The following is a 19,699-nucleotide window of genomic DNA, read 5'->3' as shown; positions in this document are numbered from 1 at the left end:
GTTGTTTTTCATACTTTATGCTAGTTTATAAGGTGTATGTAGTGAATAAACAGTTATATTCAGATGTAATACACTTCATACACATGCGTAATTACGTGCACGCATGGGCAGAACGTGCACACAAATATACCATATACGTGAAGGGTCTGGGAATGTAACCCTCGGACGAATTAAGGGATTACAGTAGTACACCAACTTTCGCTACAGCAGGATTCGCGGAATCCACTTTCGTGGAATGCACCAAATATTCCCTAACTTCCATTTTCGCTTGAAAAAAATCGATTTTCGCGCACAAATTTTGGGTTTGGGACAATATTTTGAACTTTGAATTTCCTGCACTGCCCGCCCGCAACCCACCGCCATCTTGAATGACGTCATGTCAACACTCTGTCCACCCATACCCGCCATTGTGTACGAGCGTGCTAGCTCCATTGTGTTGGATTCTCACGGTTCAATGGCCTCTACTATACCTGGTAGTGTGGGGAAAGGGCCTGGTGGTGTGGGGGGAGAGCCTGGTGGTGTGGGGGGAGGGCCGGGAGGCAGTGGTGGTGATAAAAAGTGGATACTTACCCCCAACATCCATTAAACACCTCAACCTGGTCTCTGTGGTATGTTTCTCCTCATATAATGTGTACTGTACAGTTTTTATTGTTTGTATCTCACAATGCAATGTACAATAGTGATTTGATGTACTGTATTGCAAGTGAAAATGAAAATCTGATGTTACTTTAGGATAACCGGGAACCAATTAGCCCTTTTGCCATAAAGACAATGCCCCAACTTTCGCTAATTCCACTTTCGCGCATTATTTTTGGACCCAATTAGGCGCGAAAATTGGTGCCCCACTGTACTGTAAATACACACTGAACATAAGCAAAATTACAGTAATTAGTCTACAACTAAAGTTCATTATAATGAGGCTGTGCTGGAATCGGGTAGATGGCTATCCCTTCTCTCTTCTCTCTAACACTACTTCACTGCCAGCTGTATGCTTGCCTCTGAACATCAAGAATTACACAAGTGTAGGAATTAATCAGAATTTATTAAAAACACACTCACTCACCTAACAAAACAAAAGGCAAAGTGAAAACATACACTGTTATGCCATGGTAACACTACCCCCCACCCCTCATGTACGTTTCCCCCTCAGTGTATTAGTTTTGGGGTAACCCTACTCTTTGCCAAAGATACATATTTATCCTCGGAAGGCATTAAACCCAACTGTGCATCCTCTCTCTCTCTCTCTCTCTCTCTCTCTCTCTCTCTCACTGAGCTTGATAGTGTCTTTGTGGCACTTGATTTACTAGCTGCCCTCTTTAGACATTTTGGTGGTGATGGTTGACACACATGGTGACAGTAAGCAGAGAGAAATCATGTTTTCAAAAATGTTATTCATGGATGGGGTGGGGAAACATGGGAAACTGTGTGCCCTAATACTGTATTTGGTGCTAACCATTAGCACAAAAACATAAAATCACTGTTGTGCCTCTAACATGCATTCATTGTGACTTGCTGAAAACATGGAAGATATGTTTTAAAACAATAATTAGTCACAAAATGTGGTGATGCTTTATGTAATTTAGAACTGATTTGTTTTAAACTGAGATTCTACTGTACCTGAACAGAATCTACAAAACTTCATACTGAAAGGGAATGAGGGTCTCCCCTGGAATTGAATGAAAATCATATTACTAAACTCAACATAAATAAGAAAAGATGAGGTGAGAGAGAGATTGTCCAGGTGCTTGAGGGTGCGAAAGTTGATGTATGCAGAATAACTGAAACTAAATGGAGAGGTGAGAGTGTGAGAGAGTAGGAGTATGGATGGGGTATATGTGCAGGAGTAGGTGAGAATGAGAGAGCAAAAGAAGGAGTATGTATGGTTGTGAGTAGAAGATGGAAGAATAGCATAAGAGAGTATGGATCAGTTGGGTCAAGGATTGTGTGGGTAAGATTGAAAGTTGGAATACAAATGTGGGCGATTGTGTGTGTGTATGTGCCAACGCAAGATCGTGCAAGCAGAGTGAGAGAAGAGTTCTGGACAAATGTGGAAGTGCACATGGAAAAGTTTGGAAGGAATGAGAGAGTGTTTTTGATCGGTGATATGAATGGTAAAGTAGGGAATGTGAAGGTGGATGGAATAGTTGGTGAGTGGGGTGTGCCTGCTGAGACAGATGAGAATGGCAGTGCATTAGTGAACATTTGTGCTGGGAGGGGGTTGGTGATACCCAATACCCTCTTCAGGCACAAAATGATCCACAGGTATACATGGCGAGTAATGAGAAGGTTGGGTGGTGAACTGAATGAAAGGAAGGCAATGATTGATTATGTGTGTGTGGATGAAAGGATGAGAAAATGTGTAATGGATGCAAGAGCTTATAGAGGTTGGGAGAGTGGACTTTCTGACCACTACTTGGTAGTGGCCAGAATCAAGATCCAATTAAGATGGAGAAATAGAAGAAGGGAAGGATGGGAAGGAGTATTTGTAAGGAGAGTGGAAAGGTTACAAGAGGGTGAGAAAATGGCAAAGTATAAGAGAGAAGTGGAGGAACGATTGGGCAAATATGAATTGGAGCAGATGGGGGACGTGGAAGGTCTGTGCAGGATATTCACAGAAGAAATATGTGCAGAATGTGATGTGGTGTGTGGGATGAAGAGAAGACAGAGGGGGGGGTGCAAGGAACAGCGTTGTGGAATGAAGAGGTGACAGGCTGTGGCACAAAACAAGAAAGCATACAATGAATGGATGAGAAATAGGGGCGTGGAAGAAGTTGAGAGTTATATGTAGAAAGAAAGAAAGAGGTGAAAAGATTAGTAAGAGAGGGTAAGATGAGAGTGGATGAGGAATTTGGAAGGAACTTGAGTGTAAAGTGGAGGGACTGTAAGAAAATGTTCTGGAAAGAGGTGAAAAGAGTAAGACAAGGTGGAAGTGATGTTAGCAGGGGAGTGAAAGATAAAAATGGTAGAGTACTAGTGGAGAAGGGAGAAAAAGTGAGCAGATGGAGAGAACACTATAAGGAATTGTTGAACATACAGGATGGAAGTAATGCGGGTATAAGTGGGTGGGGAATGGCTGGGAGAAGGAGGGAGGTGAGAAGACAGGAAGAAATCAGTAGGATAGTTGTGGAAGCAATGAAGAAAGTTAAACTGGGGAAAGCCCCAGGAATTGATGGAGTGTGTGGTGAAATGCTGAAGCATGGGGGAGAGATAGTAGTAGAATGGATGTGGAAAATGTGCAGATTGGCCTGGGAGGAAGGTAGAGTCCCAGATGATTGGAAGTCAGGTATAATTATTCCCTTGTACAAAGGAAAAGGGGAAAAAGAAGTGTGTGGTAATCATAGGGGCATTTGTCTCCTTAGTATAATAGGAAAAGTGTATGGTAGGATACTTATTGACAGAGTTCGAGAAAGAACAGAGGAATTAGTTTGAGAAGAACAGGGAGGCTTTAGGAAGGGAAGAGGTTGTGTAAATCAGATATTCATTCTTAGATCTTTAGTGGAAAAGTTTCTAGAGAAGGGAAAGAAGTTGTATTCGGCTTTCATGGATTTGGAGAAAGCATATGACAGGGTGGATAGACGAGGATTGTGGAAAGTATTAAGAATATATGGAGTAGATGGGAAGTTGTTGAATGCTGTGAAGAGTATGAATGATGGTGCTAAGGCTGCAGTGCATGTGGATGGTGAACTGAGTGAATTTTTCTCTTTGAAGGTTGGGTTGAAACAGGGATGTGTCATGTCTCCATGGTTGTTCAATCTGTACATGGATGGGGTAATAAAAGAGGTACCAGGTAAGGTAGTGGATGTTGGCGTGGCCCTGGTGAGAGAGGGTAGTGTTTGGAAACTCCCTGTACTGTTGTTTGCAGATGATACTGTGTTGTTGAGTGAAGACGAAGGAGAGCTGCAAGGCTTGGTGGATGAGTTTGAGAGAGTGTGTAAGAAACAGAATCTAAAGGTGAATGTAGGGAAGAGTAAAGTGATGGTCTTTGAGAGAGGTGAAGTCAGTGAATGTACAGTGAGGTTGGATGGTGAGGAATTGGAAAATGTGAGTATGTTTAAGTACAGTAGGATCTCACCAATAAAGATTTCGACAATAATGTTTTCGGCAATAACGGTAAGGTACAACAGATACCCAATTTCTATAATAACGTTTGGATTCACTTGAATAACAGTTATTTCGTGAATGCCAAGTTGATAATCTGCAAATATGTCCATAAAAAGATGAGGAATGAAACGGACAAACAAGAAAAGATGAAGGAAATCGCCGAAAATTTGAGCAGTAGTCAGGAGGAGATGGAGGATCCTCCCCTCACCACGTCCCCTGACTCGCCCACCACCGTCCCCTCCACCTCCTCTGCCCTATCTGACTCACAATCTGCCTCCCCCTCCACCTCCACAGCCCCACGTGACTCACCTGCTCCACCTGGTATACCTGCAACCCAAAACATAATTACTGTTGCTGCATCCTGGAAGAAATATAACATTCGACAGGCCGTAAATTTCTTCATCAATGCTTGGAATAATACAACATTGGCAACCATTAAACATGCCTGGTCGGCACTCCACCCACAACTCAAGTCTGCTGAGACAGAGAGAGTGGCCATCAGAATTAATGACTAATGATTGGATTGTAAATCAGATTTCAGGAAAATACCAGAAACAGTATCACAATCAAGTGAATGCCCACCATCAGTCACTCATCACTCAGTTTCTTTCACAAAGCTAGCCAGCCAAGAAAGAACAACAGAGCAGGGTTCAGTAGATGATGACACTGGGGACTTCTTAAAGATTTTGACTTTATGGGGTTTATACCACGTTGAGTACACTGCTTCCCGTCCGATCAGCGAAGTTAAGCAACATTGGGTCTGGTTAGTACTTGGATGGGTGACTGCCTGGGAACACCAGATGCTGTTGGCATAACGTTCTCCCTACGTGTCAAGTGGGGTTGGTGGAGGATTAGTGCCCCTCCCTGTAAAACAATTAACTCTAAGCCCTTGGCCACCCCGTTTGGGATACATGGCGTCTGGCAATGAATGAATGATGAATGAAGTGTTGATGGAAGTGGGTGACCCTGGAGTGAGGCAGGAGTAGGGACGAGGCCAGTGAGGGGTCGGGGGTATGCTGCAGTTGCGTCCCTGTGCAAGCCTCGAAACAATCATCATACCAAACACCTCATAACTTCTTCAAGGTGAGTTTTATATTACTCATGATGATTTAATAACTAATCTTATTTTTTCAGCTAAAAAAAAAGTAGTGATAGGAGGGCTCCAGGTGGGAAAAGTGGATAAAAGTCCTGGAGTGGCAGCACCAATAAACCCTTTATACACGTATTTTAATGTCAGGCAAATAACGTTTTCACTAATAACGGCGTTTTTCTGGCACCAATTAGACGTTATTGGTGAGATCCTACTGTACTTGGGTAGTGTGATGAGTAAGGATGGAGGTTTGGAGGGCGAATTGCTTGAAAGGGTACAACAGGGAAGAAAGGTTGCTCATTCCTTGAAAGCAGTGATAAGAAGCAGGGAAGTGAGCATGGAAGTGAAAAGGTTACTACGTGACAGTATTGTGATACGAACTCTAACATAGGGAAGTGAAGCTTGGACGTTGTTGGAAGGACACAATTCAAGAGTGAGAGCAGTGGAAATGAGTTATTTAAGAGGAGCCTGTGGAGTCACATGGAGAGACAGGCTGACAAATGAGGATATAAAGGAGCGTTATGGTGTGGATGTGGATGTGATAGGAAGCGTTAGGAGGAATACACTGAGGTGGTTTGGCCATGTGGAGAGGATGGAGGGTGAAAGACTGACGAAGAGAGTGAATGTGAGTGGGGTGGAGAGGGGAAGAGGGAGGGGGAGACCGAGGATGAGATGGAGGGATGGGGTGGAGAGGTATATGAGAGAGGGGGGTGTGAGTTGGGAGCGGGGCAGTGAAATGGCAGAGGACAGGGCGACGTGGAGGTGATTTGTTTGTGGCCACCCCGAACGGGACTGAGGCGTCTGGCAATAGATAGATAGAGAGACTTAAAAGTTTGACTCTTAATTACAATGATGCCTTTTAACAGTATTGTTATAATGTTTCTGGCATATCAGACAAAGCCAGGATTCCAGAGGCTTGAATGGTGAGTGAATGGAAGCGTGGCCCGTTGGACTGGGCAAATTTTGGCTGTCTGGACATTGCTGCTCCTCACCCTGCCCTAGGGTGGGAAGGAGGTCTGGATGATGATGATGATGTTATCACCAGGTGATTTATATGCAAGAATTATCAAGGCATATAAGTTTACTGACTGTGGTAGGGAAGGTATATGGAAGAATTATTATAGAGAAAGTAAGAGAGATATCAGAAGTCTTAGTGAGTGATGAACAGGGTGGCTTTAGGAGTGGAAGGATGTGTGGATCAAGTATTTGCAGTGAGACAGGTAGCAGAGAAGGCTTGTGAGAAGGACCATAAGGTGTATATGGTATTCAAGGATCTGGAAAAAGCATACGACAAAGTAGACAGAGAGGGATTGTGGAAAGTTTTGCCCATGTATGGTGTAGATGGTAAGCTGTTAGGTGCTGTCAAGAGTTTTTATGATGGCAACGAAGCATGTGTAAGGGTTAATGGGCATCTAAGTGAGTGGTTCATGATTGGTGTGGGCATGTGACAAGGTTGTGTGATGTACCCTTGGTTGTTCAATATATATATGGATGGGGTGATGTGAGAATTAAAAACACGAGTAATGGAGAGAGGGATGGCTATGGTAATGAATGGTGATGGATGGAATATTTCAAATTTGTTGTATGCTAATGATGCAGTACTGCTTGCAAGTATCAGACAAGAACTTGGTAGGCTAGTGCAGAGTTTTGCTGATGTCTGTGAGCGTCGTGCCTTGAGAGTAAAAGTAGAGAAGAGTAAAGTGATGGTTATTGAGAGAGAAGGTGACTCCCAATGTGGTGTCACAGTGAATGGAGAGAGACTGGAATTGGTGAGAGAGTTCAAATACTTGGGAACAGTGATAGAAAAGAGAGGAAAATGTGCAAAAGAAGTTGAAAGTTGAGTGACACAAGGAAGAAAAGTGGCTGATGCAATGAAGGCTTTGATAAGAAACAGAGGCTTGAGTGTTGCAGCTGCATGAGGCTTACATGAGGAAGTGTTAGTGCCAACTCTAACAGATGGGTGTGAGACTATGGTGTAGCATGAAAATGAAAAGTCAAGAGTAAGAGCAGTGGAGATGGGACTGTTGAGGAACGTATGTGGTGTACAGAGGGTAGATAGGATATGAAATAATGTGATTCGTGAAAGGTGTGGAGTGAGGAAGTCAGTGGACACTAGAATCGAAGAGAGTGTCCTGAGATGGTACGGTCATGTGGAAAGAATGGATAATGATAGAGTAGTAAAAAAGGTATACCTAAGCAAATTTGAAGGAGGGAGGAGGTGAGGTATGCCAAGGAGAAGGTGGAGAGAGATGGTGGATGAGTGTGTGAGGAAGAGAGGTTTGAAAGTCGGTGAGAAGTGAATGATCAGGGATTTTGGCACCCCTTGTGAGCATGGTGGCGTCCAGATTGACTCAATCGGATACGCTGTGTGAAGCTGCAGAATGTGGTGAATGTTTTTGGCGTATCCGGTACAGCCAGGATTCCGGAGGCTTGAATGATAAGTGAATGAGGTGTGGCCTATTTTGGATTAGGCAAGTTTGTGCTGTCTGGACATTGCTACTCCTCACCCTGCCCTTGGGTGGGAAAGGAGGTCTGGATGATGATGATGATGATGATTTATATAATACTATTCTGCATTGGAGGGATGTTTCATAATGCTGGGGATAGAGGAGTTTCATTAATTTATTCACTACAATGATATTTAATTTTTGCTGCCCTCCAATGATTTTCATGCAGTACAAATTGGGTTGTCTCTGTTCTGTAACTGGGTGAAATAGTTTAATTAATTCCTTCAGTAAGATGACATCTTTTTTACATTTTCTTGCTATCAGATGATCATAATGCAGTTTAAGGAGAGATGTCTTAAAACACAGGGTTAAAATGAACTTTGGGTAAGGTGACCAGAGTCCCGCTTTTAGGCAGGACAGTCCCGCTTTTTGGACGTCTGTCCCGCTTTTTTAATTGTGACTAGAATGTCCCGCTTTTTGAGCAAATTATCTTAATTGTCCCGCCTTTAGAAACTTACTCTTGCATTAGATATAACATGACCTTCTTTTATGAAATTAGGATGAAGTAGAAAAATTATGCATAATTCTAATCAAATGAGATACCAAATTATTAATATAATATCTGTAATGCTCACTAGCTGGTGACTTTGGTTGACCCAGTCACTGTACCGTGTGGTATGTTCAGAGTTTGTAGGAGACGTTAGTGTTTCATTAGCAGCCTCAGTTAGAGCTGTAGTGCAGCAGCGGTTGCTGTCACATTAGTCAATATCTATCTTTCTATCTATCTATCTATATCTATCTGTCTATCTATCTACACACACACATGCACGCACGCACGCGCGTGCGTCCCGCTTTTAGCTCCAATAAATCTGGTCACCTTAACTTTGGGTCTATTCAATACCAGGTGAAATGACACATTATCTGAAGGCCAGTGAACTCTCACTGACTGAGCAGTTGTTGCTGTGATGCTAAATAGTTGCCTGATGCTACATACAGTAAAAGTCCAATTCTTCGGCATCCAATTCCCCGGCAAATCTGACATTTCGGCAGTTTTGAGAAATAGTCCCATTTACAAAAATCTCTGATCATTCGGCAGATTTTCCGATTTTTTTCGACAGTCTTGAAATTCTCCATGAGGACCCTCTACTGCTGGGGACTTCTTCCAGCAGTAGCAGAGTCCAATCAACCCCTTCTATTGTACATATGTAATTAAGGAACCTACTATAAGTTTAGGAAAGTGCATGTGAACTTGTAGGCCTACTGTACCATTACATTTAAATACAGTATGTTCACTAATTTCTTTATATTTCATATTCATGTATAGTACTGTATTCATTACAGTATTGTACAATATCAAACAGTATACAGTACTCTCTCCAAGCATATTTGTAATGATATGAGTGGTGATGATAGTGTTCACCGAAACATATAAGGTATTGAGTGGGTAGGGTTTTTGATAATTCGGCAATTTTGATTTTTCGGCACTAGCCTGGTCCCATAGATGCCGAAAAATAGGACTTCTACTGTACTATGTAGCATCAGGCAACAGAACAGATGAAAATACTGTGTTCAAAGATCTGGTTACAATATACAGTCACTAATACAAAAATTGATAAGTGAGTGAACAGCAAAACTTCATTACTTCTCTTAGTGTGAAAAGGTGACAATACAAGACTCTCAAACATCATTAATATTTTGAATGAACAGAGAACATGTAGAATGTCTTATACAGATGATAAAATTGTACTCATAAAACACTTGGATTAATTGCTTTAGTTTCAACGATCTTCAGTCTTTATCCCCTGTACAATCAAATAATTATGTCCGCTCACAACACGCAAAAGTCTGACACCACAGACAATGACTATTGCAGTGTGATGACATCTTTTTCAGTTTAAGCACCCCACCATCATGCAATTATTGTATATTCAACTTAACCCTCGATAGATAATGTGGGGTCTGACGGACCCCAGAGGCTTTCTTTTGCATGTGGTGTTTATTTTTTTTAATCCAAAAAACTTGTCCTTCCCAGTACCCTCCAGACTCTTGATGACCTTCATGGGAACAGTAGGGTCATTTCTGTATCTGGCTCTAATTTGGCCTTATAGGGCCATTGGGGTTTCTCAGACCCCAGATCACCTAACACGTAACTTGTTCGGGTCTGAGAGACCCCAGATTACCATTCATGTAACATTGTTACCACTTCCTCATATGGATATTTTTTACATCTAGGGCTCCATTTTTAGTCTGCATATGCTGCAAACATCTGTTAACATGACAATCCATGAAAAAAACTTTTACTTGCACAAGTATCTAACTGCAGTCACTGCAGATGGGAAAGGAGTGTTCCTGCTGCCTCCACTGTCAGTGCCCGGTGTGTGCAATTTGATACTAGTGCAGGTAAAAGATTTTTTTTTTTCATGGATTGTCATGTTAACAGATGTTTGCAGTATATACAGACTAAAAATGGAGCCCTGGATGTATGAAAAATATGCATATGAGGAAGTGGTAACTGAAGGTAGCCAAAAATACGTAGAAATTTGTATGTGATTTTGTACTTCCTCTATTTCCAGTGAAATATTCATTTGCTTTGTTTCTCCATTTCTCAAAAGGAGTTCCCACCTTTGGTGATGTGTGAACCACCCACCTCTGGAAGAAGAAACCTTGCAGCTTTCATAGAGCAATTAAAAAAAAAAAAAAAAAAAGTGTAAAAAGAAATGGAAGTTTTTATTTTTTAAAAAAAGCATAGTGAAAAATGGACTTTTTTTTTTTAAATTAAAATAAAGAAATATGATCTAGTTTTACGCAGAAATAGGGATTTCCAAATACTGTAAATGCAGTGTATCTTTATTTTTTGTTATTTTTTAATGTTGGGGTCTGTCAGACACCACATTACCTAAATATGTTAAGTCAGAAACATTACCTATCTAGGGTTAAGTACCACCAGTGATGAAAGAGTTAATATTTCCGGTTCAAAATACAGCAAGAGGTGAGTAAAACTGTCTGGTCACAGCACAATTAAAATGAAAACCAATGTCATTGTTGCTGAAGGGTCAATTGTCTTGGGAACATCACGAGCTAGTGTTCACTAAGATATCACCGGATCCTTCCAGCAAGATACCTTTTTGTCAACTGTACATATTATAGTGACAATATTCAAGGTGTTATAATTACTGCCACAGCAGGTGGGACAGTGTGAAGTGTGGATGTACGAAAGACTGGCTATGTCAGGTGTAGCGGTGTGGCATGTGGGTAAAGTGTTTGTGAAATGGTAGTGTCTTCTATTACACTGACTTTTCTAATAAGCTGTATTATAAATTATACTGACTTTTCTAATAAGCTGTATTATAAATTATACTGACTTTTCTAATAAGCTGTATTATAAATTATACTGACTTTTCTAATAAGCTGTATTATAATTTATATGACCAAACTGCACCTTTAGCAACTGCCAATTTACAGTTTGGTAACTTTGGGAAACACTGCTTTAGAAGAAATGAAAATCTAGAACAGCAGATTAATAAAAAATAAATAAATAAATAAATAAATAAATTAACAGGGAAAAACTAGGGAATAGGCTTTCAACTGCTGTAGAACACTGTGCACTTGTACTGGGCAGTATACTCCTGTACTGGACAGTATACTGCTGTCACTATGTAGAATCCATGGATATTATTATAAAAGAACACTGATTACCAACAACACATGGATTTCTGCAGGCTACTGCACTTGTTACAGAACAGCAACTCTGTACTGTACATGAGCAATACAGATGACATGAAGTGGAAATAGTGCTAAATCTGTGACTGAAGCCCTGGAAGGGTGGTTTTGATGTATATCACTCTGCTATAATGGGAGATTCACCTATACTGTACTTTAAAAGCAACAAAATCAATGTGCAACATCAAACAGGAGTGAGAGTACTCATCTCTTACAAGAACAAGCTGATCAAGTAGAATTCCTTTCGTAAACCTCAAAAGACGCTTGTTATGATATAACACTTAATTAATGTTATGATCCTTCCTCACAAGCCTTTACCATATCCAAGAGCTTCCCTTCTTCGTGCAGCTGTCGTGTTTCTGTTCCTCCACCAATACACTTGCCACCTACGAAGACTCGAGGTACCTGGTAATTTCAAAAATTATGTATCACTTATCTACAGTCTGTGTTATTTCCAAGGTAATAAAGCAGAGAAAATCCTATTCATGAATTCCCTGTAGGCTATCAAAGCTACTAAAACATCTTTGTAGTGGTACAGAGTTGTGACAATCCCACTGCCAGCACTTATACTTTAAGATGCTTTATGGCTCCTACACAACATGTAAGTGCTGAGGATTATAGCTGGCGATGAAGTGCTTGGAACGGCACAGCACGATAGAAAAATGAGCATGGAAGTAAATAAAAATAAAGGGCGATGCATGAGAGTAAAGTCGGTTCTCGTTATACAATGGGGTTGCATCATGTGGCTACCCACTGCACAGTGATTTATCATATGGCAAGGCAGTTATAACATGGGTTCAGTGAGACGAGGTTTTTGGTCAACGGCCACCCACACAAAAAAGTACAGGGTACATGTAGGAAAACAACCAGAAGAGCCAAGTTCAGCCAATAACGAACTTGGAGAGATGCTGTGTTCTTGTATGTTCATTAGTCATCCTGGGAATCTGCACAGAAGTGCAGTATTTCAGTGTACTACAGCTGTGCAGAGACCATCCTGCATTCCTTAAGGTATGCTGGCCACCATTTATTGTAGGTATTAGACTTACTGTATTCTACATAAGAACTATTATACAGTAAAAGTTCTCTTATTCAGCATCTTTGGGACCAAGCAGGTGTAGAAAGAGCAGAAACTGTTGGATAACCTGGAAAACCTGCCAAAAAGTTTCTAGCAATCATGGTCAGTCACCCCAATGCAATCACAGTGACTAGCAAGTATTATTGGTAAACTCTAAACACAAAATATTTAAATAAGCAACTTATATTTAATGTATTTAATGATACAATACAGGATGGAAGTAAGAGTATAAGTGGCTGGGGAATGGCTGGGAGAAGGAGGGAGGTGAGAAGACAGGAAGAAATTAGAAGGATAGAAGTTGTGGAAGCAATGAAGAAAGTGAAATTGGGGAAAGCCCCAGGAACTGATGGAGTGTGTGGTGAAATGCTGAAGCATGGGGGAGAGATAGTAGTAGAATGGATGTGGATGATGTGCAGATTGGCCTGGAAGGAAGGTAGAGTCCTGGATGATTGGAAGTCAGGTATAATTATTCCCTTGTACAAAGGAAATGGGGAAAAAGAAGTGTGTGGTACTCAAAGGGGCATTTGTCTTCTTAGAATAACAGGAAAAGTGTATGGTAGGATACTTATTGACAGAGTTAGAGAAAGAACAGAGGAATTAGTTGGAGAAGAACAGGGAGGATTTAGGAAGGGAAGAGGTTGTGTAGATCAGATATTCATTCTTAGATCTTTAGTGGAAAAGTTTCTAGAGACGGGAAAGAAGTTGTATGCGGCATTCATGGATTTGGAGAAAGCACATGATAGGGTCGATAGACAAGGATTGTGGAAAGTATTAAGAATATATGGAGTGGATGGGAAGTTGTTGAATGCTGTGAAGAGTATGTATGATGGTGCTAAGGCTGCAATGCATGTGATAGTGAACTAAGTGAATTTTTCTCTTTGGAGGTTGGGTTGAAACAGGGATGTGTCATGTCTCCATGGTTGTTCAATCTGTTCATGGATGGGGTAATAAAAGAAGTGCAAGGTAGAGTAGTGAATGTTGGAGTGGCCCTGGTGAGAGAGGGTAGTGTTTGGAAACTCCCTGTACTGTTGTTTGCTGATGATACTGTGTTGTTGAGTGAAGACGAAGGGGAGCTGCAAGGCTTGGTGGATGAGTTTGGGAGAGTGTGTAAGAAACGGAATCTAAAGGTGAATGTAGGGAAGAGTAAAGTGATGGTCTTTGAGAGAGGTGAAGTCAGTGAATGTACAGCGAGGTTGGATGGTGAGGAATTGGAAAATGTGAGTACGTTTAAGTACTTGGGTAGTGTGATGAGTCAGGATGGAGGTTTGGAGGGTGAAGTGCTTGAAAGGGTACAGCAGGGAAGAAAGGTTGCTGGTTCTTTGAAAGCAGTGATAAGAAACAGGGAAATGAGCATGGATGTGAAAAAGTTACTGCATGACAGTAATCCCTCTAATATCCGAACGCCCAATATATGAACATCCCCACTAACCGGACATAATCCTCCTGGGATCCAATATTCCCAAAATGGGCCAAAAACCGCAAAAAATTCGAAAAAAATCTGACTTTTTTCCCTCCCATAATTTGAAATTCCCGCCTGGCGCCAAACAGCTGTTACACCATGGTCCCTTCACCCCTTCCTTCCTCCCCCTCCCCCCTCCCCTGTCAGGTTGCCATTTGGTATTTTTCATTACCAATTGTGGGCCAATTTGGTAATGAAAAATTCGTTTGGTAATGAAATAGAATAATGCATTACCAAATGGATTTTTCACATGTATGAGGATACACAGGATGGAGATGGTGGATTGTTTGCTCTCTCTGATTAATCTGCTACCCTACATAGTGTGAAAATAATCAACATGGTGTTAGTTATAAGGAGAGTGATTACATGTATTTCCACTTGTATATATAATTAGTGAAGAATATATGCTAGCTTTACGAATTTGGTAATGAAAAGTTATATTTGACAATGAAAGTTGAGGAGACTGGTAATGTGGCTGTTGCGATCTGGCAACTCTGTTACCCCACCAACATCAACAGTCACAGCTTAACTCCGATGGAGAGCAGACACTCATAACAGTGCAAGCCACAGGTGCTTGTTTTTTTTAAATAAACAGTGAATAAACTGCAATACCTTGCCACTAGAACACACGGGAATTTACAGTGTTGTGCAGTGTTAAGAAATTAGAATTTAGAGTGCAGAGGATTAACTGTGGACTGCAAACTGGTGGTTCAAACCAGTCCAAGAGCAAGGGATTTGTAAGTACCCAGAATGTTTAATATTGTATAAACTCACCTCTAAAACCTCATTTTATGGTTCTTTTGCATTTATTTCAGTCTTTTATGTCCCTTATTGGTGTGATTTGGGTCTTAAATAGGTGCAATGCATGTCCAGAGGGAGTTGTATAGGTGTTTTTCAGAGTTAGGGTCCATAAGTACAAGTCCATAAGCTGGGGCCCAATATCCGGACAGGACCACTATCCGGACCTGCCTATGGCTCTATTGATCCGGATATTGGAGGGGTTACTGTATTGTGATACCAACTCTAACGTATGGAAGTGAAGCTTGGACGTTGTTGGAAGGACATAAGTCAAGAGTGAGAGCAGTGAAAATGAGTTATTTGAGAGGAGCCTGTGGAATCACATGGAGAGACAGGCTGACAAATGAGGATATAAAGGAGCGTTGTGGTGTGGATGTGGATGTGATAGGAAGTGTTATGAGGAACACACTGAGGTGGTTTGGCCAAGTGGAGAGGATGGAGGGTGAAAGACTGACGAAGAGAGTGTATGTGAGTGAGGTGGAGGGGGGAAGAGGGAAGGGGAACCGAGGATGAGATGGAGGGCTGGGTTGGAGAGGTATATGAGAGAGGGGGGTGTGAGTTGGGAGCAGGGCAGTGAAATGGCGGGGAACAGGAGGACGTGGAGGCGATTTGTTTGTGGCCACCCCAAACGGGATTGAGGCGTCTGGCAATAGATAGATAGAGATGATACAATTCATATGAACTTACCCTAACCCAGGTGTATTTACATATGAACACCATAAAATAGCAAGACAAAGTTTCCAAACTTTCAAAAGGTCCCGCTCACAAAGCTAGACACTCACGAGCCATGATGGTCGACAGCGCATGCAGTGTTGGCAAGCAGAAATCTTCAAAAATGCTAAGCTCAACTCTCAAACGCACTAAACTGTTCAAATTTTTGAGCTAAATTGGACTTCAAAATGCACCAGATATAAAAGAAATCTAATATGTACTGGTCCTAAATTATTAAGAAATGCTACATTATTACAAAAAGTGCTAGATCTAGCGCCAATTGCACCAAACTGACAACTCTGGGCACACAGGTACCAGCAGCAACGGCAACCTCATCGCAGGTGTTGATTGGCCCAGTATATGTGCCAAAAAAAGCAGAGAGCTTTCATAATGGGACTATTTATTAAACCACCGAAAGACCGGAAATACCATAAGACTAGATGCCAAATGACAGGACTTTTACTGTAGTATAAGTAAACTAAAAAGCGAATGAAAGAAGTATAAACGAAGAACAGGATTTCACAGGGAAATAAAATGAATATAATAAATACAGTACATGCAAGTCACAGAAAGTAAAAACTTTGAGGAAGACTGAATGAGTGGAATATGTCATTGTGGTGGATAGCATGTGATGTCACTGTGATGACTGGACTTATTTTGGTTGGCTGGCTGACCTGGTGTGAGCAGATCTTGGCACCAGCCATCACTAAAGTGATTCTTGCGATCACTTAGTGAGGCTGGGTAAAACTTATACATCATTCTAGTGATTCATCACACAGCAAGGCCCGACTGTACTGTGATCCTCACTCTAATATATAAAAGTAATGCTTGGATCCTCTTGGAAGGACACTAGTCAAGAGTGGGAGCAGTGGAAATGAGTATTTTGAGAGGAGCATCTGGAATTACAAGGAGAGACAGACAGGCAAATGAGTAAGTAAAAGTAAAGGTGCATGATAGTATTGATGTGGATGTGACTGAAAGTACAGTAATACCCCGATCTATGATACCCCTAGATGCGATACCCCGGCTTAACAATGGAGGTAGAAATACCACCATACCACACCTAATGATGGCCAAACCCCAGTTTAACGATGGGTTTTGATTTTTTTTTTTTTACTGATTCTGATTATATTTTGGACTAAAATTGTGTGTTTAGATTGATTTATAAACAGTTTTTAGACTTAGATTAATGTGCTTTAGCCATAGGTGGGGTGAACACTGTCATTTTGGGGTACAGTTTACTAAGTTTAATTTTTTCCAGACACATTTGATGATTTTCAGATTTTGTTTGTCGGTTTTAAAGTTATTTACAGACTTAGGCTAGCTTCTTTTACAGATGTTAGGCCATTTAAATTGGCTTTAAACTTGTTTTGGGGCTCATGTGGATGGGCTTTTGACTTGGCTGGGGGGGAACCCAAGGCTGAAAAACGCATCCCATTACTTTACATGTTAAAACTAACCCAATATACAATACTGTAGTGGTGAGATTTTGGTCACCAGTTTAATGATCAGAATTTTGTAAAGATTATAGGAAATGGGGGTAGCATGATCTTCTTTAAGGCTTCAGCCACCAGTGTAATGACCTTCAAATACCCTTTTTAAATTACCAACGTGGCTGCCGCTAGGATACTGAGCTTAAAGTTGAGTGTGAAATCCAAGACTAACTCGAGTGATTTAATTCCCTATTCTTTGACAGGTCCAAACTAGTTAGTCGAAATGTGACCAACAAGTTAGGCTCGAATTCCACTTAAAGAGAGTAGCGTGAGTTTAGGTTGGATCGGATTTACGAGTCCATTTACTCCCTAGTACACTTTGTGGGCTGCCCACTTCATGCTAATTAGAGAAGGTAGTTGGAAAACCCAAGATAAGATGTTGCATTTCTTTTCATTATACCTCTAATGTTATCAAATTCAATTTCTCAATTCTCTGATTACTAATTCCTCTCACAATGATTTACTTTGGATGATCTGTTTAACTATATCAGGTGCCGTCCTCCTTGGTCACTGGTGGACTCGGGGAGGATCGATACTTAGCACTATGAAACTCCACTATCTTACTAAAAATGAGACATGTCTATAATCATCCAGTCCAGATGACAAGAAGATTTGAAAGTTACAACAGGGTTAGTGCTTACAAATTCCCAAACCTAAGGAGTAAGATTATAACATATAAATTGCTCTGATTACATTATCCCATCCTTGAATAATAATAATAATAAAGAAACTTATCAGCCCTATATTAATAAACAGCCACAGTCTGATACCTCAATGAAATAAGGAACAAAAATCAATAATTTGTCCAATTACATCCCAAACTAAATCTAGACTTGGCCTAAACAAAGAACAGGGGGGAGGGGGGGGGAGTGTAAGTTATGTAAGTGTGATGACGTGGGTGGCAGACTATGATTTGGTTGGTGCTGTGGCCTGTGAAGGAGACGTGAGATGGTCGCCAAATCACAAATCAAGAATTATGCTAATGAGTACAACTGTTATTCATTCTATTCTCCACAACTCACAACTTGAAGGGAATGATCAACATAAGTAACAAACTTAATGTGGAAGTAAATGGGGGGGCGGGGAAATATAAGGATTTTAACACTGACCTGTGAACGAGACATGGGATGGTCGCGGAATCACTCGCACAATGCGTGTTCTGGTTTTTATAGGCTAGGGGGAGTAGTTCGATTACATCTGAGGGTGTCAACTCCCTGATTACTGTTATTCCTTAGAAACTACGTTATGAGTCGTTTACTCTGTAATTGACCTTTCTAGAGTTCATAGTATTTCACAAAGATTGTATGACAATGGTTAAAATTTGAGCACTAATGATAATGATCTCATCATTTAATACTAAGTTTTCATTATGGGGTTTGGACGTTACTTTGTTGGTTAAACTCAGCTTGGGTATGTACACAACGATCGGAAATTCAAGGTAAGCATTTCACAGGATATTGTGGACTGCTTCTCCCTTTCTGATAGGCTACCCGTCAATTAATGTTCTATTATCGAAATAGATTAGGACTGAAGGATATCTTTGAATTTACTCAATCGGAAAACTATGAAGTCTTGGCTAATTTAAATGCTCGTCAAATCCTTGCTACCAGCGTGTCTCATGGTGAAGGGGAAGGGGAAGGGGGTGTAATTGGCTGATGCAATACGGAACGTGATTTACATAATACATAGATGTTTACCTCCTACTTTAACCCTACAATACAAAAAATCACTCTTATACTATACCTGTACTTATATTACACTTATACTAAATTACAATTACTGTATTTACACTTATACTAAATTGTTCTTAACTACGAAATTACACTCATAATATATTTATATTTCACTTATACTATATCTTAACCTAACCTGCTGGCACTAAAATACCCCACCTAATGATGGGTTTTTATCCTTTTTTTTTTTTTTTTTTTTTTTTTTTTTTTTTTTAATGTGACCGACTCTGGGCATAGGCTTCACAACCTGCTTTCAAGGCCCAGTAGTCCTCCTATGTACTACACACCTCTGCATGTCACCACTTCAGCACTAACACCCACTGTCCATACTGAATACATGCAAGGGCTGTCTCATACAGGACTGGTGTATTGGTATCTAACCAAAAACATCGTTAAACTGGAGTATACCTGTATTGATAGAAATACCATTAGATGGTTTGCCTGTCTGGAGAGGATGGAGTACAAGAGACTGATTTGGAGAGTGTATGTACATGAGGTGGAAGGGAAGAAGGGGAAGGGGAGACCACGGATGAGATTGAGGGATGGAGTGTACAAAAGATGTGTTGGAAGGTGAAAAGCCAAATGGTAGAGGACAGGGCAATATAGAGACAGTTTCTCTATGACCACCCCTTATAAAATCAAGGTACTAGGCAACTGATAAACAGATGGATAGAGTCCTTTCTCCTCTAACTGGTGCCCTCAACGAAATATGATGGTCTAGAACCACATTTTCCACAATCCATCTGAGGCAACATAGCTCCACAGGTTTCATCTTTTTCCACTGGTTTATCTCGTCATGCAGAAAATAATTCGGCCCCACTTCCTTCAGTAGAAGCTTAGGAAATCAGTCTTATGTACATTTGTTTGATTTTTAGCATTGATCACAGAGGCAAGAGCCAGTTGGTAAAATAATTGTGCATTAAATTACTTTCATGCATAGTAAGAGATATATAAACTGAAAATATATGCTAACACAGAACACATTGTACTTTTGACACAAGTAGGTATTGTAGTGATTTTTATTACGCTCCTGTGGTAGGTGGGGGCACTCGCCATCCACTCACCTGATGTA

At 40.8% G+C, this 19,699-nt stretch overlaps 1 protein-coding gene and 1 pseudogene across 3 annotated transcripts in view; one reads left to right on the top strand and one right to left on the bottom strand.

The window, feature by feature from the left end:
• Positions 1 to 4,794: 4,794 nt before the first annotated feature.
• LOC145393171 (5S ribosomal RNA) lies at positions 4,795 to 4,913 on the top strand (annotated as a pseudogene).
• Positions 4,914 to 10,992: 6,079 nt separating this feature from the next.
• The window catches only part of LOC145392959 (uncharacterized), a 47,847-nt gene continuing 39,140 nt past the window's right edge, over positions 10,993 to 19,699 (bottom strand). For all 3 annotated transcript variants that reach the window (XM_080267252.1, XM_080267253.1, XM_080267254.1), the window contains exon 4: positions 10,993 to 11,763. In XM_080267252.1, the coding sequence (XP_080123378.1) occupies positions 11,650 to 11,763 (114 nt within the window). In that variant the 3' untranslated portion in view covers positions 10,993 to 11,649. The remainder of the gene's footprint in view (positions 11,764 to 19,699) is intronic.

Source organism: Coenobita brevimanus, chromosome 23, assembly GCF_032717465.1.
Source record: "Coenobita brevimanus isolate Jiangsu-jjx chromosome 23, ASM3271746v2, whole genome shotgun sequence".
Lineage (NCBI taxonomy): Eukaryota > Metazoa > Arthropoda > Malacostraca > Decapoda > Coenobitidae > Coenobita > Coenobita brevimanus.
The sequence above is the reverse complement of the archived record's forward strand: the minus strand, read 5'-3'. Positions and strand labels throughout refer to the sequence as shown.